This window comes from Gigantopelta aegis, chromosome 10 (genome assembly GCF_016097555.1).
Source record: "Gigantopelta aegis isolate Gae_Host chromosome 10, Gae_host_genome, whole genome shotgun sequence".
In the NCBI taxonomy this organism is placed as follows: domain Eukaryota; kingdom Metazoa; phylum Mollusca; class Gastropoda; order Neomphalida; family Peltospiridae; genus Gigantopelta; species Gigantopelta aegis.
Genome location: NC_054708.1, coordinates 37,435,537 through 37,462,753, shown reverse-complemented (window position 1 = coordinate 37,462,753; position 27,217 = coordinate 37,435,537). Strand labels below are relative to the sequence as shown.

At 36.3% G+C, this 27,217-nt stretch overlaps 1 protein-coding gene across 4 annotated transcripts in view; it reads left to right on the top strand.

Annotated features, from left to right (window-relative positions):
* The window catches only part of LOC121382728 (choline transporter-like protein 2), a 117,740-nt gene that overhangs the window by 40,112 nt on the left and 50,411 nt on the right, over positions 1 to 27,217 (top strand). For 3 of the 4 annotated variants that reach the window (XM_041512283.1, XM_041512285.1, XM_041512284.1), the window contains exons 3-9: positions 1,217 to 1,290; positions 9,522 to 9,600; positions 11,791 to 11,878; positions 15,664 to 15,771; positions 20,333 to 20,393; positions 21,213 to 21,354; positions 22,844 to 22,906. In XM_041512283.1, coding sequence (XP_041368217.1) covers positions 1,217 to 1,290; positions 9,522 to 9,600; positions 11,791 to 11,878; positions 15,664 to 15,771; positions 20,333 to 20,393; positions 21,213 to 21,354; positions 22,844 to 22,906 — 615 coding nt within the window. The remainder of the gene's footprint in view (positions 1 to 1,216; positions 1,291 to 9,521; positions 9,601 to 11,790; positions 11,879 to 15,663; positions 15,772 to 20,332; positions 20,394 to 21,212; positions 21,355 to 22,843; positions 22,907 to 27,217) is intronic. The other variant, XM_041512286.1, reaches the window with a different exon arrangement.

The following is a 27,217-nucleotide window of genomic DNA, read 5'->3' as shown; positions in this document are numbered from 1 at the left end:
AAATGTAGAATCTGGCAGGTATCTAAAATCGAAAGATCAGAAAGAATATGTACTCTGTGTAATGCTAATGTTATAGAAGATAAATATCACTTTATAACAGAGTGTCCACAATACAAAGATTTGCGCTGTAAATATATAAAAATGTATTATTATAAGCGGCCAAGTGTTTATCGTTTTAAACAGTTATTAACCACCGGTAACAATAAGGAATTGAATAACCTTGGAAAATATTTAGTGCAAACTAATACAATTAGAGATCGGTTAATGCAGGATAATAGTTAATGTAATAAATGTAACTTATATCACTTTATCCATGATTATATATAAACGACACCCACCATTGTTTTGCTCGTGCGTATTTTGTATAACTGTTGTATTACTTATGTAATGCATTCAGCTGATGAGTTGTAGAACTCAAGGCAAATAAAGAACTTGAACTTAAACTTGATGTCATATGACTATACTTAAACAATGTCGAGTGCGGCGTTAAATAAAACATTCCTTAATTGTTCCTTCCTTCCTTCCGAGGAAATTGATATTAATACACGTTAAACTCCTCACCACTCGCCAGTAAAGAACCTATTATAAAAGTTAAAGTGTGTTATATTCACTGGGTTTTAGTGACGATTCAGAATCTTCCCGTCAGCTTATTCAATATCGTATCTCTGCTCAAGAGAGAATCCAAAGGTTATGACAGGGTTTAGACACTATACAGACATGTATCACTCTAAGGTGCTTTGTCTGTATAAGTGATGGTCTTTATAACATTACTTGATTTCCACGACTGTCACTTAAAAAAACCCCACACCAGTACAGGAGCCAAGAGCTTTCTCTACAGCTTGTGTAAGAATGCATACAGCGATGTGCACAGATAACTATTTTAAGTAAGGAACTGTACGTATTTAACAAAACTATTAAACAAATTTTACACAGGGAGAAATCCCTTTAATTTAGGTCCACTTTCGTTTAAATACGATTATGTTTATTTTGATTGCCATAATAAGCGATCGAGACAGGGGGATTGATAATAATAACAACAATAATAATAATAATAATAATAATACATGAACTACTTTTTTGAATGAAAACATTTTATCGCATATATATATATATATATATATATATATAAAGACATACATACATACATACATACATACAAAAGGACTGGGCACAAGTTATCCAACTTCTGACATATATCTTCTCCTTATTGTTTCAGATCCTGTACAGACGTACTATGCTGTATCCTGTTTCTAGCATTCGTTGGAGGACTTGTTGCGGTTGCATTTTTTGGTAAATGCTGTTTCACCAATCGTCACATTAGGGCTGTCACACACATATTTTACCTCTAATAGCATTAACCATAATTTGGTATTGACATTAAAACCACCCCACACGTAAATATCGAATTAAAATGTAATTTTAGTAGTGTTACAGGATAAATAAATAAATTAATGTGTAAAATATCAACATCGTCTAATTAATCGGTATTTGTTTCCCGGTTGATATTTTCTATATTAAAAGTCATTCGTGACCAATCGTTTATTTCAAACACTACACTGCCACTTAATTAATGTTAAATGGACTTCATGTTTCCGAAATATCGTAAGCCATCTGAAAGGTCTCGTGTGTTGACCATGTCGGCCATTTTGAAGTTTGTTATATGTAAAATCTATTTTTCTCTATTGTAGGTGCAATTTAGCCTTCTATCAGATGAACTGATGTAGTTTAAGTTAGGGTACTTATTTTAATATAATGTTTAATAATAAATAAATTGTCAATGTTAACAACTTACAAGATGGACAACAAAATTCAAAATGGCCACCAAATTTCTCTATATACTTAAGGATTGTCTGTTATTTCTTTTACGTTCATCAGAGTATGAAAAAAAAAAGTATCTGCAAATTGTGTGAATCGGCGAAGCCGTTCTCATATAAGTTTGCAGGTTATTTTTTTCATACCCAGATGAACGTAAAAGAAAGAACAGACAATACTTACAATTAAATTTGAATCATACTTACTAATAATGACACTAAAAGTTCATACTGTATTTTGAATTAAACAATAACGCTTAATAAGACAACTTCCCATATAAAATGACGTCATCAGATATGACGTTCCCTGACGACGTAATGTTTTGTTCATCGAAAATTGAACAAATTCCCATTGCTACGTCTGGTCCATTGGAATGACGTTATATTGTAATGAATGTAACGGAAATTTAATTATTAGTATTTGGCTAACTTCTTGGATGCACGCATACGAGGTCATAATGGCATCCGAACATTTGGTATTCACATAATTTGACACAAAGCAGTTTCCTTGATTTAACCGCCATTTTGGAAACGCCTTCATATTTTGTTTTCTAACCTTGGTGTATCAAACCACACACAATTATATTCAATTTTGTGCATCTGAAGAAAGACCGCACAAATGCAGTTATTTATAAAGGGGGCGGGACATGACCCAGTGGTAAAGCGATCGCTCGATGCGCGGTCGGTCTGGGATCGATCCCCGTCGGTGGGCCCATTGGGCTATTTCTCGTTCCAACCAGTGCACCACGACTGGTATATCAAAGGCCGTGGTATGTACTACCATGTCTGTGGGATGGTGCATATAAAAAGATCCCTTGCTGCTAATCGAAAAGAGTAGCCCATGGAGTGGCGACAGCGGGTTTCCTCTCTCAATATGCGTCTGGTCCTTAACCATATGTCTGACGCCATATAACCGTCAATAAAATGTGTTGAGTGCGTCGTTAAATAAAACATTTCTTTATTTATTTATAAATTTATTGGAAATCCAATACGAATACCGTAATTTACATTCTTGTTTACATCGACGGATCACGGGATTGGCATTATGTGGCTTTTCTTAGTTTTTCCATCAGATACAATAATTTCCATGAAAATGAGATTGCCCGATTCAGAATCAATATTTACTGCTGAAATTTGGGCAATCATTAAAGCCCTGGAAGAGATTAAGGATTCACATGGATCCAAATATAATATTTTTTACTTTCGTGTCTTCGGGCTTTACAGTACATGAAGTTGGAACATTAGTCTAGACAATCTATGCCAAATATATATGATATACCCATCACAAATTACAAAAGTAATGGAATTAACAGTGTTTGTTGAGAATTTAGTCGGATAACATATTAAAAATGTAGAAAAATATAATCAGTGTAACAGGCAGTAATTTGGCTTCAGAATTAGGGTAGTGTCAGCACTGACGCCATCAATATTAGATGGTCCATATTTTTGAAAACCATACTTCCCAGGGAATTTTGTGCCTAAAGTGGCTACTCAATTTATCTTACATAATTTGAGGATGCTGATTTAAAAACAAATATGTTACCAGCTGCTATTTGCATTATTTATCCTTGAACATTCAATATACTAAAACATGAAATTTAATGTCCTGGCTTCTAACTGTATGGGTGGATTGATTCATAATATTAATACTTATATCTATGTTTTAACAATTAACATGTTACCTTTCAAGTGTTTTAATTAATTAGTTAGTTATAAAATAAATTCAATATGGCTGCCAATATAACCAACAAACTGTAACGAAATTCTACAAAACAATATTATTTCAACTTTTAGCTGTCTAGATGACAATGTTATTTATAAATGTATAAATATTTGCTTCGTTGGATGGAAATACCTTTTAACCCGGTTCTATGAAATATTACCTAGAAATTCAAGCTGGCTACCATGGACCTACTGAAATAGGAAATACAATAGCTTGGCTTCTAACTGGAATACATTCAAGATATTAGTGGCCATTCCAATTTTTCTATATGACAAGATTGAAATATAATTTGTCTGTAATGGTTTAAGCAGTCAAGTGTACATAAAATTAACATAAACGCAGATATACATTAAAAACTCAAGATTAACAGATGCATTATTGTATGGCATGTTGTTTAAATAATAATTGTGCCTAATTCTAGAATATTATACAAACGTTACTGTTACAGCTATGCTTTCTCTGTTTCATTTGACACAAACGTGGAACCAACCTGTCATAACGTTGTGAATAGTTGTGAAACAGTAGTTGGATTCTGTATAGCCAGCTTTATACATCGATTACAAAAAATAAAAAAAATACTAAATGTCTTGGTTTTCTAGATATTGCATTATTTATGAAAATATGGTGCATTTTCGTTCATTATGGATCAGTATCTTACTGGCATATCTCATGTTATTGCATATGTATTTAAAAACAAATGCGATGCAGCATTTTGTTATCGCATTCAACACTAAAGCAAGAGCCACGCACATTTAAAAGCATGATATACAAATCTAATTGGTGTTAAAATATATCTAGGTTATATTTTTTTTCAAAATTATAATTATAATTATTTCGACAATTTCTTCTGAAATGTACGGATACCAGCAAACAAGACAATTCTGTATTCGTTTTGGGGTTTTTTAATGACACACTCAACAGATTTTAAATTTCACAATTCTATGGCGTCGGACTTATGCTGCCATTACTCTATGGACTACTCTATTCGATTAGCACCAACGTTTTTTATATGCACCATTCCACAGACAATTCATACCACATTGCCAGGATTATCAGATGGCACCATGCATGCCTTAGATAATAGTTCACGTTTCCACATGATAATTGCATCGTCGGTAGATATGGAAATATGTTTTAACACACTATACATAGTATTTTTCACACAAATATGGAGATGGATGCCAAGCTAGTTCATTTATAATGGATTGATAAAGGTTTCAGTGTCCTGGGATAGAGTTGCCTCTCATAAATGTGCTAAGTGATAGATTGAAAAAGCACAGGTCTGAAACACATCATGCAAAAGCAAATGCTGGTTGTAGTGTTTACAGTAGTATATGGTACTTGTTATGCATTGAATACGGTAATGCTAAATACATGACGTCAGTGTAAAACATGTCATCGGAGACGCACATATATGAGGCAGGGAAGCGTTAACAGAAAGTCATGGGGCTAATAAATATCTACAACTGACAGCATCTTGTTTCCATTGTGTTCATAACATAAATATCCCCTCGTCGTCATAATATAATGTTCATCTGTATTTATGTTATGAACACAATGGAAACACGATTCTGTCAGTTGTAGATATTTATTAGCCCCATGACTTTCTGGTAACGCTTCCTTGTCTCCTGTCTGTGCGTCTCTGATGACATGTTTACACTGACGTCATGTATTTAGTATCACCGCTGTATTCAATGCATAACAAGTACCATATACTACTATAAACACTACTCTGAACATCTTATTTTAAAGTCTATATCAGCAAATCAAACCACATAGACGACATTAGCAAATGTGGCTAAAGCCGCAACATTCAACGTTTTCATCAATCTTTAAATCAGAAAACATATAAGGTTATAATGCTAGTTTGATAAATAGCAGAAAGCGCTCGAGTGTCTAACCCGTTCCTCATAGACACTGTGGCACTCTGCACATGTTTCAAAAGGAATAGTACCTGGTATGTACACTGATACCAATTCAAATTAATATAATGAATATATTTTCTGGCCACATGAAGCAACACTTTATGACACATATCTCGCCAATGACAGGCATGACCATATTTATTAGGCACTTTATAGTTAAGCACACTTCGAACTTTGATCGGGCAAGATGATATTTAACATTTTACTACCTACAATGGAAATAAGGAGGCAAGAAGTCTAGAAAACTTTTCAAAATTTGCTGGCGGTTTTCTCACAAGCATCATTCATTTTAATTTGATTTTCGTGCAAATATACTATTAAGGTTCAAACACGCTGACCTGGACACAGTTTGGCTATCCGTGCTGTCTCTAAAGGACAGTGGGTTAATAATTAATTGTTAGTGAAATGTGGGTGTAGTGGCCTTACATCCCTCCTGGGCCTTTAAAACCCTGGGTAGGCGCCGTTACCGGGTTGTGAACTTTGTATCTTCCAGCCTTTAGACCGATGACTGAACCATTACATCATTAAAACCATCAATGTGCTCTAGAGGCGTCGTTAAATAAAACAAACATTACATTAAAACCAGCACTGTAAAGCGTATTGCACGTGAAATACAGTAATAGGTATTGAGAATGAAATGGAAATCACAGCAAGGAGAACGTACAATACATGGCATACGTTTTACTAAGATATTGCATAATAAAACGGTTTACAAACATTAGTATTATTTAATTTTATATTCACACTCATTTTGGAAAACTTTTGAAGTGTTAGATAGCTGTTAAAGTTATTCTCATGATGTTTAATTGAGTTACCAGTTGTATATAGAAGCATAAAATTAATATGTTAGTGACTCATAACTTATTTTAACTAGCATATTTTCAACGTTGAATTTAAAATTGTTTCACTAATTATTTTGTTCTACATTTTTTATGTGTTATTTTGTACTACACACAGAGTTAAATACAGTTGAAATTAAAATGATTGGTCTTTCACTATTTTACCTGGACTATATCCTTTGGATGGGATGGTGATACGAAAGTGCGTCTTTTTTATCCATTACCAATACAAAATATTATATTTTGTTGCATACCCAGCGATATTGGCATAAAGGCAGATTCTGCTGCCAAGAGTGCTTTGAATTTGCCCATGCCAGTGTTGGTACCCCCCCCCCCCCCCCAGTGGTTTTAAATATCATATTCACCAATATATCTTTTTGACTTAGCAAAGTGGTTGGAATGGTGCGGTTACGAACAAGCTTGATTCTGTTAGGCCAGTCCCGGGAGAGTGACAGTCCTCTTACAGGTCGGCTTATGTCGTGCCGCATCGGCCATACATATTTGATGCATTCTGGGTTTTTTTTTAGGAAGGACCCTCCTCCTCAATGTGAGCACTGCAAGTATAAGCTAAGTGCACGTCGCATTTTAGTGGCATATAATCATCTGGAGCCGACGAGATAAAATGTTTGGTGACAGAAATGTGGTGGAATCTTTTAAATTTCACCCAAAATTAATTTTAAAGCTTTTAAAACATTTTGATTTCTATGAAACGTTTTAAAGTATATTTACCTTGAATTTTGTATTGCACTTTTACCCACAGATCTTTACACTGTCATTTTACATAATTATATAATTTGTATCTTTAATGTAAATACTCATATTCATGTACTGACCTTCATTTGACACCCAATAGTGGATGTGTAGTTTTATGCTGGGGTGTCGTTACACATTCATTAATTCATTCATCCATCCATCCATCCATCCATTCGTCCCTGCCTGCCTATTTTAACGTTCTCAACCTTTTAATGAAGTTTAGTTTTTAAATGCTATTAAACTAACCATGACTAGTAATCTTATCTGATTAAATCATGCATAACACATTGTTATGAAAAGCAAATATTTGGTGAAATCTTCCACTTATGAATAAGGGTTTTGATTTTAGACGCTTCGGCCGGTAGGTATTCTTAAATATAATCCAATGATTCGTTATCTAATTTTTTTTTAGAAAAAAAGGAATGTAGTAGGCCTATGCTGTAAAAGAAGCCTACATTAATATGTTTTGTATGTTACGATCCAATACGAGGAACCCCGGGATTTTGTCAAAAAGAGTAGGACAGTTTGATGATTTTTTTTTCCATCCAGGAATTAATTTTAACGTTCTTCTAGAAAAACAAAGAAAACCTGCCAAAACGTCTCTCTTTTGGAGTTCAATAGCGGGAAAGTTGTTTTATTGAGCGTTATTGTTTATGGACCAAAGTAATTCAAAATAACGTACTAAGTTTTAGTGTTATTATTAGCAAGTATGATTCAAATTTAATTATAAGTATTGTCTGTTAATTTTGTTGCGTTCATCTTTTACGTTCACACAGTTTGCGGATGATTGTTTTGTTCATACCCCGAAGAACGTAAAAGAAATAATAGACAATCCTTATTAAGTAGGCCTACATTGATGAAAAAACGTTTATTTTGATATTTGGCTTACATTTAAATTCAGAAGATAATGTCAAAAAAGCTATACCAATGAGAATTTACTGAACATTTTCTGTAAGTACTAAAAACAATAGTTACATTCCTACAGCCCATAATCCTTTCCTTTTATGTGTTCTCCGACTGCAACCGTATGGCCTATTCATTACATATGGAACTGGTCGGGTGTACATTTTCACAGCAAGACGTTGGAGGCAAAATTAACACTCGAAGAAATACAGAACTGTATAATATGCATAAATAAATATAGCATTCACACTTCCCGTAACATCTAATTACCTCTTATTTTTCAATTCTCTATTGTTCACTCCCATTCGGAACTAGCCAGCGTTTTGAACTAAGCGTTTTGAAACAAAAAAGTAAGTAGCTTTCTGCAAAGAATGTTTACATTGGAACAGCGTTGCACGTCAGTCACTAGCAGCCAGTGATGTAGATCTTCGGGTCACTCGAGTATAAAAAGTGAAAAAGAAAATGTTTCATGTATGGCTTCAGTTTACACGATTGTCACAAACATTTTCATTGGTCGGCATTTGACCAATACAGCCAATAGACACGCCTTGGTAGTGACACAGAATTGTAGATAATACAGAGTTCAGGTTAACATGAGAGATAAAGATATTTATTTACCAGAATATAGAATGAAATAAGAATTAGTTATATAGTGAATTAAAACAAAATCCGGATATATATATATATATATATATATATATATATATATTCCGGAATTCCGAGTACGGGAAGAAAATTCTGGATGTTTTCGGAACATTAAGGACAAATGGGCGCCCTATCAGTAAAGTAACGCTTAAGAGTTTGCATTTATGTTACTTTATTAGTAATGTTTATATTTAAGACTATTTCGTTGAAAAAGATCACCAAAGCTCCTTTTTTTGTTGACAACATTTCGGGGTTCGTCTTATTTGAGGCAAGTTATTCGTTATAGACATAAGTGTAAGCTTATTTTACAGCGTACTACATTCCCTTTTTCGCTACACACGTTTTAGATTATATTTACGAGTAGTTACCGTCTATAGCGGCAGAAATCAGTCCCCATATTCATAACTGGAAGATTCCCTCAAATTTTTGTTTTTGCACAACAATAATATGTTATGCGTAATTAGATCACCATCCGTGTTAACGAAGCTGTCAACCAGTCTGTATGTTTTGTTCCGTGATTAGATCACCATCCGTGTTAACGAAGCTGTCAACCAGTCTGTATGTTTTGTTCCGTGATTAGATCACCATCCGTGTTAACGAAGCTGTCAACCAGTCTGTATGTTTTGCTCCGTGATTAGATCACCATCCATGTTAACGAAGCTGTCAACCAGTCTGTATGTTTTGATCCGTGATTAGATCACCATCCGTGTTAATGAAGCTGTCAACCAGTCTGTATGTTTTGCTCCGTGATTAGATCACCATCCGTGTTAAAGAAGCTGTCAACCAGTCTGTATGTTTTGCTCCGTGATTAGATCACCATCCATGTTAACGAAGCTGTCAACCAGTCTGTATGTTTTGCTCCGTGATTAGATCACCATCCGTGTTAATGAAGCTGTCAACCAGTCTGTATGTTTTGTTCCAGCATACACCTACGGCGATCCGAAGTTACTATTATATCCAGTGGATTCGAACGGACAACTATGCGGCCTCGGATCTCACAGGTATGTCTCACCTTATGTATATCCTCATTACTTAATGAGAAAATATTATATATGTAGGATATCTTTTCAGGTACCTTGCTCTCAAAAGGAATGTCTTTTTCTCTATAAAATGTATTTATGTAACAGAAGATTTAATATACATGTATAATACATCATGGGCTATATTAAATTTGACATAATAAGCTTTCAAACAAGCTATAATATAGCTGTTTGAATTTTGGTGGCATTAAACCGTAACCAAGTGACCCTCGCCGCTCTACTACAGAGAGAGAGATTCATGTAATCAACCACATTTTGCTACTCTGCCTTGCGCAGAGATACAGTCTTGATCCTGGATATCGGTTTTGATGTTCCGATTTACCCAGTATAGACGGGACTAGACTAGAAAACAGCATTTGATAGAACTGTATGTGTACCAACATATAAATCAAATGTGAGAATTTAATTAATGTTTGGTCCCCTGTTTGTACCTAGGGATGGGTAAAGTACACTAGAGTTGCATAGAGAAATATTTAAACTGTAATTTCTTGATAACTAGTAGACTATTTGGAACTACCTTTAGTTGAGTGGGGAACTTTCTCGACCTAACAGAGAAACAAAATCATGAATTTAGTCATTCTGACCTCTATAGTTTGGTAGGTGGGGTCAATAATTTACTCAGGTGATCGTTTAAGCCCATGACTTTCTAAATTAAATGTTTCCAGTTGGGGGCATAAATATAGTTGAAATTATAATTGTCGATATTCATTATATACTAACAGGCAAAAAAAACTTATCACCTTGTTCAGTAGGTCCATAAAGAAAAACCAAGACAGATGTGATCTAAATGATGATTATTTTAATGAAAGGAATCATTTTCCAATGTCTTTACAACAAATCATTGCCATATCGATAGTGCACTTACCATAAGGCCGAGCGAAAGAGACATGAGGTCAAAATTAAAAATGACACAATCAGAGTTCCTTCAAAAGGTGCTTCTAAAGTCAAATCATGGAACAAGACATGTCCTCAATAGTGTGTCTGACCACCCCTTGCATCAATACACGCCAATGATGACCAAAGCAATACGTTGACGTTAACGTTGTTGAGATAATCCTGAACAAGTCTGGCTGTATGAGGTCGTGCATTGTCCTGCTGCAAAAGGGTACCCCTAGGCTGTTGACGCAAGAATGGCACTACAGCAGGTCGCAACACTTCATCCCTGTATCTTTGACCAGTCAGATTTCCACGGATGATGAGAAGCCTTGTTGTCCGTTGACCGCAAATACCGACCCATACCATGACGCCGCCTCCACCAAAAGGGTGCACATCTTGGATGCAGTTTGGTGCCAGTTGCTCTCCCCTACGTCGATAAACACGAACTCGGCCATCATTTCGGAACATGTTGAAGCGACTTTCATCCGTGAACAGCACCCTTTCCCAACACGCCGCTGCCACCGACGTACAGTTCGTGCCCATTGTAATCTGCGTTGACGGTGTAGAGGGGTCAATACCATTCCACGGAAGGGGCGGAAAGCTCTGATACCAGCCCTGCGGAGTCGTCGTAAGACTGTTCGTCTGCTGATAGGGTGTCCCAGTGCCGTCGCCGCCGTTGACATCGCCGTCACGAATCGGTTCCGCAGGTGGAATGTCCGGATGTAGCGGTCTTCAGCTGGCGTTGTGACCCTTGGTCTTCCCGATCTTGCACGGTCTTGTGCCTGGCCTGTCTGCTGATAACGGCTCAACAAGTTGCTGATGGCGGCTTGACTACAGTTGAAGGTTCTTGCAATCTGCCGTTGAGAGGCCCCCATATCGGCCATACCGATAGCTCTGTTGCATTCTGCTTGGGTAAGTCTCGGCATCTCTCTGATGTTCTTTTTGATACGGCTTCCTTGCTTTGTCCCACACCGGTATTTATGCAACAATCATGCACGAGCATTTTTAACAAATTCAAATTATGCTGTTTTTCACATTTTTCATGACTGCACGAAATTCACAAAATCCGGAAACAGTGACTTTTCGGAAACACCCACAGGGTGTGTTTTGGCGAATGTTTTCTCATTACTTTCAAAACTTATTGCAGTATCTTTAATTCAGATAAACTTATTTTAAAAGTGATAAGTTTCTTCTGCCTGTTACTTTACTAATCATAATGCAGCATCATTATATCTGAATAATATACAACTATTTTGTTTTTTAAATCTATTATAGAGGAAAACCAAATCTGTTTTTCTTTGACCTAGTCAAATGTGGACGGATGGGTCCTGGCGTGTTCCTGAATGGCTGTCCTACACCACAGGTAAGTGCCATAATAAAAATGTGTGGTCAGTCGCAAATCACAAGTCCAAACGCTGACAGTTCTTCTCTTAGAGGCTGAAAGACTTTATTCTTGAGGATCAACGAAAATAAAACATTCGTTCAGGTTCAGGTTCAAATCCAAGTTATTTATTTGTTTTGAGTTTTACTACTCGTCAGGTTAATATGTGATATAATACAATGTATACAAGAATACACAATGTATAAGGTTTGTTTTCACATCACAATGTTACGCTGCGTTTTCGTGGCTCCGGGCAACTGTTTCCATCTTGACAGTAAACGCGGATGGATAGCTCTCGCTACTCATCAGTCATCTGCTTGCAGAATCCACCCTTTTTGTCAAAATGGCGGATACCGAATTAAAATTAGGTGTGAGGAATATACCAGTGAGAACAGTCACAGAAAAGATGACTGAATTTAGATTTTGAATATTGCGGTCACTGGTTTTGAACCCTACCAAATAAATCAATCTGGAAAACCCGTTTCAGATAAAAGCATTGTTTTGAAATTGTATGGAACAATGGTTTAATTTTCCCGGGATATCAAGAATACAGTGATACGTGAATAATTTTTGTAAAATCATCTTGAAAAGTATTTAAGAATGCATTTAACTGGTCTAGAAGCATGCTTTTGTATTCCTTATCCCCCCCCCCCCCAAAAAAAAAAAGAAACAAAAAGAAAAAGAAAAAAAAGAAGATATATATATATGTTTTGATAACAAAATGACGTCAATGTGTGAAATATTGCCAGAGATATGGCTGTTGTTAATATAACGCAGTTTTGAACGTGTCATCTGGTGGTTTCATTATCTCCACACCATACTCAAGAAGTCTAGCCATATGAACTAATGTTACCCTGCCGGTAGCCCGGTACCCCCTTAACTAGGTGGCCTTGTTTGCAGGACTATTATAATCAAAACATTGGGAATAAAATTGCAGCGGACTAAGAATACTAGAAAGTCTTGTGGACTAGGAGTACCAGGCGGTATATCTAGGTCTACCACGCTGATATACGTCTTCTAAAAACGTTCTTAATACAAGATTTTACCTCAACTGAAATGCTTTTCGGTTTATACATATTTTACTCAAATAACAATAATGTATGGAATGTCCAGTAATACATTTACTGTGAACTTATATACCCTTCTATACTTGTATTACATGTGGTTTACACAACAGCATGTGCAATCATAGATTATACTTCGAAAATAATGTTACTGACCATCGACTTGATATTTACAAGCAATGCTATCGTATTTTGGACATTCAGGGCCGTGTCTAGCGGATGGGCAAGTGGTGGAACACCCCCCCCCCCCCCCCCCCCCAAAAGTCTGAACAATATTTTTTTTGGTTTACAAAATTGCTTTGCGCACTACAAAAGTACACCTCCCCACCCCTACCCCAAGCACCACCATACATACTATAGATTTGACCACAAGGGATCCCAATTAAAAGAAAAAAATGTGGAAAGGGGAGGGCCTACCAAACCTAACACTGTGGACTCTGTAACACCCCGACCTTGTGTAAGCTGATTTTTTTTTGTTACTACACCCTTTGTTACTAACTGTTAGGTTAGGTACAGTATGTAAATATATACTTTATAAAATAAAATTCAAATAAATAATGTATTGGCAAAATTAATTCAATATACTGCATGTACATGGACTGGTTACATGTATTTTTATGTATATGTTTAAAGAAAAGGTAAGACAAAGCTGGTACACATTTTACATTCTAAAACATGCATAACATTGATTCAATGAAACACGCTATAATGGCCTCCACGTAACCTCGTATCCTAATCTTTTGTTATGCAAACAGCTGTAGTTATTTATAGGAGAAAGAACCTGAATTCAAAACATACAGCGATTTTTGTAAAATGGAAATATGTCAACTTCATGCATTTTAGATGATGAAATGTATATAAAACCTGTTGGGGTTTGGGTTTATTTTCATGCAAATGTAAAGAAAATAAAGATTGAATGGGAATTAAATGTAACATTTGCAAAAAACGTAGGGTCTAAACAATTAAACAGGACTATAGGATGTATGCGGCCATTGGGACTGATTCAATGGAAAGGCGTTTCTCCTTTCGACATCCTGTGTCCACGTCATTTTGCGGCTCACTTTAGTCAACTTGTTCGGCGACTCATATGACAGCCATTCTGCAGAATGTCACGGTTGTTCGCATTTTGTCTCTGCCTGGCCCATCCTGTCCATTTGTTTTTTGGTCTGTTAACATTTTATACCTACATTCTACCTACATACCTTAGTTATGGCCAAACATGGGTAATAATGCAGGGTAGAAAATGACTGTTAAATCTGGTATCGGTTTAGTAAAATAATATTTTCCTTGCTTGTTCATCGACTAACATTACATCTAGGTACATTTGCAAGCTTTCACCCAGACTTCGTTAAATCGAACACATACAGGTGGATCCACACGCCAACAAACAAGGCAAATCTGTATTTTTTACCAGTTATATATCGTGTTCAAAACTTACCTTTGGATATAGGCTACTTATACTACATGTATTATAAATAACACAGTGTATTAGGTTGTAGTTTTTGTGAAACATACTGAATATTAATAACTGACACTTCTTAGAATGTTAGGTTTTAGATTTTCAATTTGTAAAATATCATACTGAATATTAAAACCCCATGACAAATGGTTGAATATATAGGCCCTAGTACATATGTTATATTAGGATGCAGATTTTGTAAAACATAACGAAATTTTAAAATTGGCACTTGGCTAAATTTCAGCATATAAGTGTGCATATATCTAACTATCTTTCGACACATGTATACAAATGTCAAATCAGGGCTGTCTGATCCTGGAAGGTGGCACTGAACCCTCCACTTTCGTCTACCTGAGTAGGCCTATGATATAAAAACTACCTTAAATGTACCACAATGCGAATTAGAAGTTTTACCACTTTTTTTGTCATTACAAAACTGTACGTAGGAGGGGCGAGGTGGAGGGTCAGTTGTTGTTTTTTGTTATTTATCTTTCAAGTGTGTACCCTCTGTTACTGTATCCCTATTGTTTTATTACTTCCACCCAACTCAGTTTAGACTAGGTACTGCCGTGCATTATTTAGGCCTATATTTATGCCCCCTTCTACATGTATATTCTGTTCGACAGGCCTGATTTTTAAAATATGTCAACTGTGAAATATATAAATATGTACAGATCACAGGTTGCACCTTGATGCATTGTATTAATTGTATGTGTTATTAAGTATGTAATCAAATAAATAAGTGTTGTTAAAATGTTAATATATATATATACATTAATTTCGTTTTTAATAAAATAATAACAAAATGAAAGTCCAAGTAGGACTATGATTTCTAAAAAATTGAGTCTAATAGGACTTCTTCCTAGGAACTAACCCCAAATGCAGAAATTATAATAATAATAAAAAATAATTAAAAATCTGTAAGTACGATTTATAATCATACATACAATTTTGTGATCCATACATGCGATTTATAATCTGTACGTACCATTTATAATACGTATGTATGATTTATAATCCGTACTTATGGTTGATAATCTGTACGTACGATGTATTTAGTACTACAGTAGATTTTGAAAAGACTATCAGTGCTGTAAAGTTTTTGGACATTACGTTCTGTACCATGTAACATTTTAAAAGTAAGCTGTTTAAAAATGTGAATATATTTGTTTACATTATTTAGTGATCTGTGTTGCAGATCTATGTATAAACTGTATAAACTCATTTGAACTGAACATGTTTAGGTATGCATGTCGACGTGTCCACAGAAGAACTATGTAGCTGTAGCAGACTTTACCACCAACAATAAGAACAGTTTGATTTGTAAAGATGGAACAGACAAATCTGCAAAGGTATGTCGTCTTGGAATATACGCATATTTATTGCAGTCTAATATCCTGACACTTCTCAACATGATGAGTCAAACAAACGTTTTCCTGATCACATTAAACTTGCATGTTGGTGGCCAATTAAAACTCAAGTTAAGATAACTAGAAACCGCATACACAGTCATTATAGCTGTATCAGCATGTCTGGTTGAAAGTGACAAGAAAAGAAGTAAACTCTGGTCTCTCACAGATAACATAAAACTTTTGGACCACAACCAATACTTTTCTATAAGTAATGCAATCACGATCAAATTATACCGTTCAACTTACGGGAGTAGCCATTTTCCTTTTTAACACCAACTGGTTATATTAGTGTTATTGATGTGATGTATGAGCTGGTTTGACGCCAACTGGTTATATTAGTGCTACTGATGTGATGTATGAGCTGGTTTGACGCCAACTGGTTATATTAGTGCTACTGATGTGATGTATGAGCTGGTTTGACGCCAACTGGTTATATTAGTGTTACTGATGTGATGTATGAGCTGGTTTGACGCCAACTGGTTATATTAGTGTTACTGATGTGATGTATGAGCTGGTTTGACGCCAACTGGTTATATTAGTGTTACTGATGTGATGTATGAGCTGGTTTGACGCCAACTGGTTATATTAGTGTTACTGATGTGATGTATGAGCTGGTTTGACGCCAACTGGTTATATTAGTGTTACTGATGTGATGTATGAGCTGGTTTGACGCCAACTGGTTATATTAGTGTTACTGATGTGATGTATGAGCTGGTTTGACGCCAACTGGTTATATTAGTGTTACTGATGTGATGTATGAGCTGGTTTGACGCCAACTGGTTATATTAGTGCTACTGATGTGATGTATGAGCTGGTTTGACGCCAACTGGTTATATTAGTGTTACTGATGTGATGTATGAGCTGGTTTGACGCCAACTGGTTATATTAGTGTTACTGATGTGATGTATGAGCTGGTTTGACGCCAACTGGTTATATTAGTGTTACTGATGTGATGTATGAGCTGGTTTGACGCCAACTGGTTATATTAGTGTTACTGATGTGATGTATGAGCTGGTTTGACGCCAACTGGTTATATTAGTGTTACTGATGTGATGTATGAGCTGGTTTGACGCCAACTGGTTATATTAGTGTTACTGATGTGATGTATGAGCTGGTTTGACGCCAACTGGTTATATTAGTGTTATTGATGTGATGTATGAGCTGGTTATATTAGTGTTACTGATGTGATGTATGAGCTGGTTATATTAGTGTTACTGATGTGATGTATGAGCTGGTTATATTAGTGTTACTGATGTGATGTATGAGCTGGTTATATTAGTGACTGATGTGATGTATGAGCTGGTTATATTAGTGTTTATGTGATGTGATGTGATGAGCTGGTTATATTAGTGTTACTGATGTGATGTATGAGCTGGTTATATTAGTGTTACTGATGTGATGTATGAGCTGGTTATATTAGTGTTACTGATGTGATGTATGAGCTGGTTATATTAGTGTTACTGATGTGATGTATGAGCTGGTTATATTAGTGTTACTGATGTGATGTATGAGCTGGTTATATTAGTGTTACTGATGTGATGTATGAGCTGGTTATATTAGTGTTACTGATGTGATGTATGAGCTGGTTATATTAGTGTTACTGATGTGATGTATGAGCTGGTTATAATAGTGTTACTGATGTGATGTATGAGCTGGTTATATTAGTGTTACTGATGTGATCTATGAGCTGGTTATATTAGTGTTATTGATGTGATGTATGAGCTGGTTATATTAGTGTTATTGATGTGATGTATGAGCTGGTTATGTATGAGCTGGTTATATTAGTGTTACTGATGTGATGTATGAGCTGGTTATATTAGTGTTACTGATGTGATGTATGAGCTGGTTATATTAGTGTTATTGATGTGATGTATGAGCTGGTTATATTAGTGTTATTGATGTGATGTATGAGCTGGTTATATTAGTGTTATTGATGTGATGTATGAGCTGGTTATATTAGTGTTATTGATGTGATGTATGAGGTGGTTTGACGCCAACTGGTTATATTAGTGTTATTGATGTGATGTATGAGCTGGTTATATTAGTGTTATTGATGTGATGTATGAGCTGGTTATAATAGTGTTATTGATGTGATGTATGAGCTGGTTATATTAGTGTTATTGATGTGATGTATGAGCTGGTTATATTAGTGTTATTGATGTGATGTATGAGCTGGTTATATTAGTGTTATTGATGTGATGTATGAGCTGGTTATATTAGTGTTATTGATGTGATGTATGAGCTGGTTACTAGTATATTAGTGTTATTGATGTGTACAGTACACACAAAACTGTAGTGGAACAATACACACAACTACTGTAGTCGAACAATACACAACACAACTACTGTAGTCGAACAATACACAACACAACTACTGTAGTCGAACAATACACAACACAACTACTGTAGTCGAACAATACACAACACAACTACTGTAGTCGAACTATACACAACACAACTACTGTAGTCGAACAATACACAACACAACTACTGTAGTCGAACAATACACAACACAACTACTGTAGTCGAACAATACACAACACAACTACTGTAGTCGAACAATACACAACACAACTACTGTAGTCGAACTATACACAACACAACTACTGTAGTCGAACAATACACAACACAACTACTGTAGTTGAACAATACACACACAAGTACTGTAGTCGAACAATACACACACAAGTACTGTAGTCGAACAATACACAACACAACTATTGTAGTCAAACAATACACACACAACTACTGTAGCCGAACAATACACAACATAACTACTGTAGTTGAACAATACACAACACAATTACTGTAGTCGAACAATACACACACAACTACTGTACCCGAACAATACACAACATAACTACTGTAGTTGAACAATACACAACACAACTACTGTAGTCGAACAATACACAACACAATTACTGTAGTCAAACAATACACAACATAACTACTGTAGTCAAACAATACACACACAATTACTGTAGTCAAACAATACACAACATAACTACTTTAGTCGAACAATACACAACACAATTACTGTAGTCGAACAATACACAACACAACTACTGTAGATGAACAATACACAACACAACTACTGTAGTCGGAACAATACACAACAATACACAACACAACTACTGTAGTGGAACAATACACAACACAACTACTGTAGTTGAACAATACACACACAAGTACTGTAGTCGAACAATACACAACACAATTACTGTAGTCAAACAATACACAACATAACTACTGTAGTCAAACAACATAACTACTGTAGTTGAACAATACACAACATAACTACTGTAGTCGAACAATACACAACACAATTACTGTAGTCAAACAATACACAACACAACTACTGTAGTTGAACAATACACAACACAACTACTGTAGTCGGAACAATACACAACAATACACAACACAACTACTGTAGTGGAACAATACACAACACAACTACTGTAGTGGAACAATACACAACACAACTGTAGTCGAACAATACACAACAATACACACACAAGTACTGTAGTGGAACAATACACAACACAACTACTGTAGTGGAACAATACACAACACAAGTACTGTAGTGGAACAATACACAACACAACTACTGTAGTGGAACAATACACAATACAACTACTGTAGTCGGAACAATACACACACAAGTACTGTAGTGGAACAATACACAACACAACTACTGTAGTCGGAACAATACACACACAAGTACTGTAGTGGAACAATACACAACACAACTACTGTAGTGGAACAATACACAACACAACTACTGTAGTGGAACAATACACAACACAACTACTGTAGTCGGAACAATACACAACAATACACAAGACAACTACTGTAGTGGAACAATACACAACACAACTACTGTAGTGGAATAATACACAACACAACTGTAGTCGAACAATACACAACACAACTACAGTAGTCGAACAATACACACACAACTACAGTAGTCGAACAACACACACACAACTACTGTAGTGGAACAATACACAACACAACTACTGTAGTCGAACAATACACACACAAGTACTGTAGTGGAACAATACACAACACAACTACAGTAGTCGAACAATACACACACAACTACAGTAGTCGAACAACACACACACAACTACTGTAGTGGAACAATACACAACACAACTACTATGGTCGAACTGTTTTTTCTCACATTTTATTCCTTAGTTATGTATGTATATGCACCTAACGTCACTGTAAAGAAAGGAATTTAGAATTCCAAAATAAAATCCTTAGAAGGAATAGAGCTCATTTTCCCAATTGTATGCCACTTCCTTCATAAGTTATGTGGCACACACCCAATCATGGAGTTTTATACACGCCGCCAAATGGGTTATTTAATTATGTTTACCATCTTTTACTTACATGTTTTCTCAAACAATAAACCTTCATATAGTAGTAGCAGTGATCAGCATTGTCGACTGTCTACTCCTGTTTGTGTCTGAACAATGATGTCTATATTTTGCAGACAGTGCTTGACCTCGTCAAAGACGATGACTGTGCCGCTTATTACTTAAAAAGTGAAACAGGTACATAGTTATATTTACTACAGGCATATTATCTCTACTCTCCTTCCCAGAAGTTTAATCAACCTGGCCTAACCACAACGCCACCGAGACCGGTTATAAAACAATGACGCCAACAATTTATTGTTCTGTGACGTATAAATTAACCCGGAACTGATTGCATTCGTTTGTCTTCATTAATTATTTATTTAGACTGGCCTCGGTGGCGTCGTGGTTAGGCCATCGGTCTACAGGCTGGTAGGTACTGGGTTCGAATCCCAGTTTTGGCATGGGATTTTTAATCCAGATACCGACTCCAAACCCTGAGTGAGTGCTCCGCAAGGCTCAATGGGTAGGTGTAAACCACTTGCACCGACCAGTGATCCATTACTGGTTCAACAAAGGCCATGGTTTGTGCTATCCTGCCTGTGGGAAGCGCAAATAAAAGAACCCTTGCTGCTAATCGGAAGAGTAGCCCATGTAGTGGCGACAGCGGGTTTCCTCTCAAAATCTGTGTGGTCCTTAACCATATGTCTGACGTCATATAACTGTAAATAAAATGTGTTGAGTGCGTCGTTAAATGGTGTATGTTTACATGCTTGGTATATCAAAGACCATGGTTTGTGCTATCATGTCTGTGGGATGTGCATATGATAGCTCCTTTACTACTAATGGAAAAATGTAGTGGGTTTCTTCTCTGAGGCTACATGTCAAAATTGCCAAATGGTTGACATACAATAGCCGATGATTAATAAATTAATGTGCTCTAGTGGTGTCGTTAGACAAAACAAAATTTAATTATTTTTAATTTTACTTGCTTGTTTTATTTTCTCTTTACTTCAGTGTTAAACCGATGCCTGCCACTTTCTGATCTTCTAAACCTAGCGAATAATGCTGTTACTGTAATAACTGATAGCGGGGAACAAAACCTAACAGATTCATCTAACAGTTCAATCAGTGGAGCTGCACTCAACACAGCCAAAAGGTAAGTAGCACGAATAACATTAGCAACGTAACAATATCTTATCAAAAAAACCCGGGCACATCTCATTGAAGAGACTGTCCTCACTTTCCTGTGATTGTAACATGTTTCCTAGTAATGGAGCTTTAAAATACAAAACAGCCTATTATTAAATACATTTTCTTGTTTAGAATACCAGTGTTTGTATAGTCTGTGCTTTTCTTGTCTTCCTAATGATTGTCGTCGTTAAATAAAACAAACTTCTTCTTCTTCCTAATGATTGTAGTATCTCGAACTGGATTTTACCTAGCAATAATTTCGTACGTACAAAAACATATATATAATTAGGAAATAAAATGAAGTTTGAGCTACTAAAAATATTTAGTCCAGTTGGCAAATGTCAATTTGGGGTCGAAGTGTGAAAAATTTAGCGCATAGTTATTCTCTTCGAATTTTGACTCTGTAGGGGCACCCTTGAGGAATTTGAAAAATCCAAGATGGTGGCCAAAATGGTGGCCAACTGAGGGAAATGGTCATTGCTTGCTTATAATTTGACACATAACAACACTTATTTCATCTACCCATGGTTTTATGAGCCAAGCAAGACACTGGTGTCACCAAAATTCAGATTTGATGAATGCGTAATGTAAATGCATCGTAACATTATATTACAGTGACCTTTTCTTGGCTATTTTTAATTGAATGTAAGATCTCAGGTAGTGTTGTCTGTGGTGTAGTAAGCATTACGTTTTTTATTCTCTCTATTATGGTACATGTCAGCTTTAAATATCGGTGTCTTAGTCACCATCATTGGGGTAGGATGTAGCACGGCAGATGAATGATCGGTCTAGGATCGATCCCCTTTGGTGGACCCATTAAGCTATTTCTCGTTCTTGTCTATGGGATGTGCATATGAAGGATCCTTTGCTACTAATGGAAAAATGTATCGTGTTTCCTCTCTAAGACTATATGTCAGAATTACCAAAAGTTTGATGTCCAATAGCCAGTTATTAATAAATCAATGTGCTCTAGTTTTGTCGTTAAACAAAACAAACTTTACCTTTTGTCACCAGCATCCTGCTGATTGTCTTCTTCTTCAGAACATTATCTTCAAGTTCAGAACAAAATACCGTCAGTTTTTATATAATTACAAACACAGAAGCGTTTGGAGAGGGTGGATTTCAGCAGTCAAACTCCCCTTTTTTTCAATACAAGTACATACAACAAAACTCCAACCAAACAAACATGGAAGACAAATTACGATCGGCCCTCTTTTTCTAGGTAGGGTCAAATTCCCGGATACACAGAATTGTTTTGACCCTTATTAATAAGAAAACCAGAAGCAGTGTGATGTCGGGCTGATTCTACATGAGACCGTTCATAACGTCACAGTTTGTAATTGCGCCACAAAGTAGGCTACAAGAAGCTATTTTGAGGAAATAAATGTATAATGCATTCTCACGTGGAAACAAATAAAGCAAGATAATCCATCTGCTCTTTATATTCTGAAAAGGACAACTTATAACTTGACTAATGAGACGGGGATGACTGCAGAAGATTTTCAAAGAGGCGTCAGGTTTTGTTGTTAATTTTTGCATGAAATGTCTATCTATAGTCCTTCCGACAATTTCTGAGATGATTTTTTTAAAATTGCAATAAAAGATACTATGTTTTGGTTATTTCGAAAACACTCTTACTTTTCTTCTTACCTGAAACCAAACTGAAATTATTTACGAAAAACATTGTTGTAGGATGTTGAGACGGACTATAGGAATGGGTAACGTTGGCGGATTTGGTTGTGGTGCCTGTTTAGTGCATGTAAACTTTATTATGATGGAATTGCACAAATATACCGGTTTTAAATAAATACAACCTGGCATACATAAGTGTCATGTGTTTTACCCTCCTAACCTAGACCAATATCAATGATTGATAATATTTGGATACACATTTGCAGAAAGAGACCACCTCTAAGACAACGCCCTCGCCACCCCCATTCCCATAAACTGTTAATGCCAGTGCTAAAACCCATACCCATAAACTCTTCATACCACCATACTCTACTGACCCAACGACTTGCAACATACACTCTTCATACCACCATACTCTACTGACCCAACGACTCGCCACCAACATACACCCTTCATACCATCATACCCTACTGACCCAACGACTCGCCACCAACGTAAACTCTTCATACCACCATACTCTACTGACCCAACGACTTGCAACATACACTCTTGATACCACCATACCCTACTGACCCAACGACTCGCCACCAACATACACCCTTCATACCACCATACCCTACTGACCCAACAACTTGCCACCAACATACACTCTTCATTTTTTACTAACTAATCGCCCTAGTTGACGAAGCACTGATGTAGACAGTCGTTTGTATCTATATTAAACAAAAAAGAGAAGAATATATACATTGATTGAAACATATTTTATTGCTTTTTAAAGAACAAATGGATTAGGCAACAGTTACACAACTTAATAGGCCTTCTCCAAAATACATACATATTACGACAGTAATATATTTTTGCAATTTAAATATGAACAGAAATAAAAATATATACATGCCTCTGAAGCCTAGTAGGACGTGTGGCCATCGCAGATGTCAATACAGACTTGACAATGTGTCACGGAGTTGGTAAACATCTTGACTAACATAACCGGGGAGTTGTGGCAATCTTCTACAAGGGTCTGCTCTAGCTATCAAATGTTCAGCAGTTAAAGATTTTGCACATGAACAAGTCTCCCAAGTTCATCTCAAAGCTGGTCTATGGGACTTAAAGTCTAATGACACTACCTGCAAAGGCAATGCGGCCACGTGGTTTGGATTCAGAATGTCAGTGCACACTCGGGTAATGTGCGGTATCGTGTTCAAATCTGATATGCGGGTGTTATGGCGGGTGTTATGGAAGACATGAAAGAAAACCCATAGTGGCCGGATGTTGCATGCTGTCAGTCAGTTTCTTACAGTTTGGGTAGGGATTTGCACCGGATGGAAAGTAATGGTGGGTGGTTGAAAATAGTTTCTGGGGGTTGTCGTTCAGATATGCCGATCCTGGGCACTGACGTAACTTAGGGCCTCATTGTTGGATCTAGTAACGTATATTCGATTGGCAAGTCTGTGTACATTCGTTTTTGTCGCACCAAAAACCAGGCTGTCCAGCGATCTTACTTTCATATGTTTTCCTTTTTTTATTTTTGGTTTTGTTCTATTTTTCGTACTTTTTCTTCATAATACCTAGTTTTTCCTACTTTTGTTTCAAATGCCTCAAATTGCTGTTAAAGTGTGCATATTGGTTGTTAGTCCCCTTGCGGTCCAACTAGAGGGGACTATAGGTTTCACCTCCATCCATCCATCCATGCCTCTGTCGGTCCAACTAGAGGGGACTATAGGTTTCACCTCCATCCATCCATCCATGCCTCTGTCGGTCCAACTAGAGGGGACTATAGGTTTCACCTCCATCCATCCATGCCTCTGTCGGTCCAACTAGAGGGGACTATAGGTTTCACCTCCATCCATCCATCCATGCCTCTGTCGGTCCAACTAGAGGGGACTATAGGTTTCACCTCCATCCATCCATGCCTCTGTCGGTCCAACTAGAGGGGACTATAGGTTTCACCTCCATCCATCCATCCATGCCTCTGTCGGTCCAACTAGAGGGGACTATAGGTTTCACCTCCATCCATCCATGCCTCTGTCGGTCCAACTAGAGGGGACTATAGGTTTCACCTCCATCCATCCATGCCTCTGTCCGGTCCAACTAGAGGGGACTATAGGTTTCACCTCCATCCATCCATGCCTCTGTCGGTCCAACTAGAGAGGACTATAGGTTTCACCTCCATCCATCCATGCCTCTGTCGGTCCAACTAGAGGGGACTATAGGTTTCACCTCCATCCATCCATGCCTCTGTCGGTCCAACTAGAGGGGACTATAGGTTTCACCTCCATCCATCCATGCCTCTGTCGGTCCAACTAGAGGGGACTATAGGTTTCACCTCCATCCATCCATGGCTCTGTCGGTCCAACTAGAGGGGACTATAGGTTTCACCTCCATCCATCCATGCCTCTGTCGGTCCAACTAGAGGGGACTATAGGTTTCACCTCCATCCATCCATGCCTCTGTCGGTCCAACTAGAGGGGACTATAGGTTTCACCTCCATCCATCCATGGCTCTGTCCTTCCATCTGTCCGTCCGTCTGTCCCATGTATGGTTTTCCAGATGTTTTTTCACAACGCCTAGATTTACTGATCTGAAAGTTTATGTATAACTTTATCGTGTACTACTACAGATCCAGATTTACTTTCATGATGACTTACCCATTTCTGACAGAGTGATATCCCTTGAACTTAGAAGATACAACAATTTGTTTTTCAAACTATTTTTTTTTTTTTTTGCAATTACTGAAGATATTGAGTGGAAATTTTGTGAATAGCTTTATCATGTTCTGTTACAAATCAAGTTTAATTTTCATGGAAGTTTACCTATTTTGACAGAGTTATGTGCCTTAAACTTAGGATTATCATAAGTAAGGAGAATAAATAATTAGGTTTTTAAGATTTGTGGGATTTCTTTAATAAAAAACACAATAAAAGTTCTTACAGATATTCCTAATAGGTATAGTATTATCCCCTAAATAACTGGTAACTCGTTTATTATCCTATGTTAGTACAGTTTTCAAGATTTAATTTCAGGGATTTTCATGAATCAAAATATAATAATTTGATTTGATTATAAACAAATTGCAGCGGACTAGGAAAACAAGGATTGAAAGTCCTGTGAACTAGGACTATCACAGGTCATCATATAGGACTCCAATGACATAAAGGCCGAGGAATAGACGTCCCCCAGACTAGGATTCCGAGGAATGGAAGTCCTATCGGACAAAAATTTAAAATAAAAAAACCCCACAAGTTACTCAGACTGTGACTTACAGTTAAAACAAAATTAAGAAATATTTTATTAGTCAAAACATGAAATTATTATATAAAACATTTTATTGAAAACTTATGTTATCCTATTTAGAAATTGGCTTTTTTAATCAAGCTGTTTGTAAAATGGTATGTTCTTTGGAGTTTTGACATCTATTATCTCCAATTTCGGGGGTTTTTTTGGTGCTTGCATGTTTCTTTGTGTTGAACGCACTAACATAGCCTACTTTAATATTTTAATAGCATTATATACGTTTGTTACAAACAAGATACACAGGCTATGTAGTTCAATTTGCTAATAAAAAGGGAGTACGATTACATTCACTTATGTGTTTCATTCGTGAGCCTGTTACGTAACACAAATAAGTTGTATGAACTCAATCAGAAAAATCTTTGAATGACACAGATATTTAAACACACAAAAACCGTAAAGACCTAAATTCTAAATAAGTTTTGGAGAGATACATTACTTTGTTGGGTAAAGATAGAAAATAAACATAATCCTGAAAGTGTAAACAATATTTTATGTACTAACATCTGGCATAACAGTGAAATACTTATAGATCGAAAACCATTTATATATAAAAATTATGCCAGCAAAGGCATTATTTTCATAAGTGACCTATTCGATGAACAAGGTGATATGTTGTCTTATGGTAAATTTATAAATATATATCATACAACAACAAATTTCTTGTACTATGTTTCGCTGGTAAAAGCAGTAAAATCATACCTTAAAAATTTAGATACTTTGAAAGATGACAGTTTCACAACAATAAATAAACCCATTCTTCCATTTAAACTAAAACTATTGTTAAAAGGCCAACGAGGATGTACGATATAATAAACTTCAAATCAGTAACGCCAAAATCACAAATTAAATACATGAATCAAGTATTTATTTTTACACCAAGTGATTGGGAACAGTACTATTTG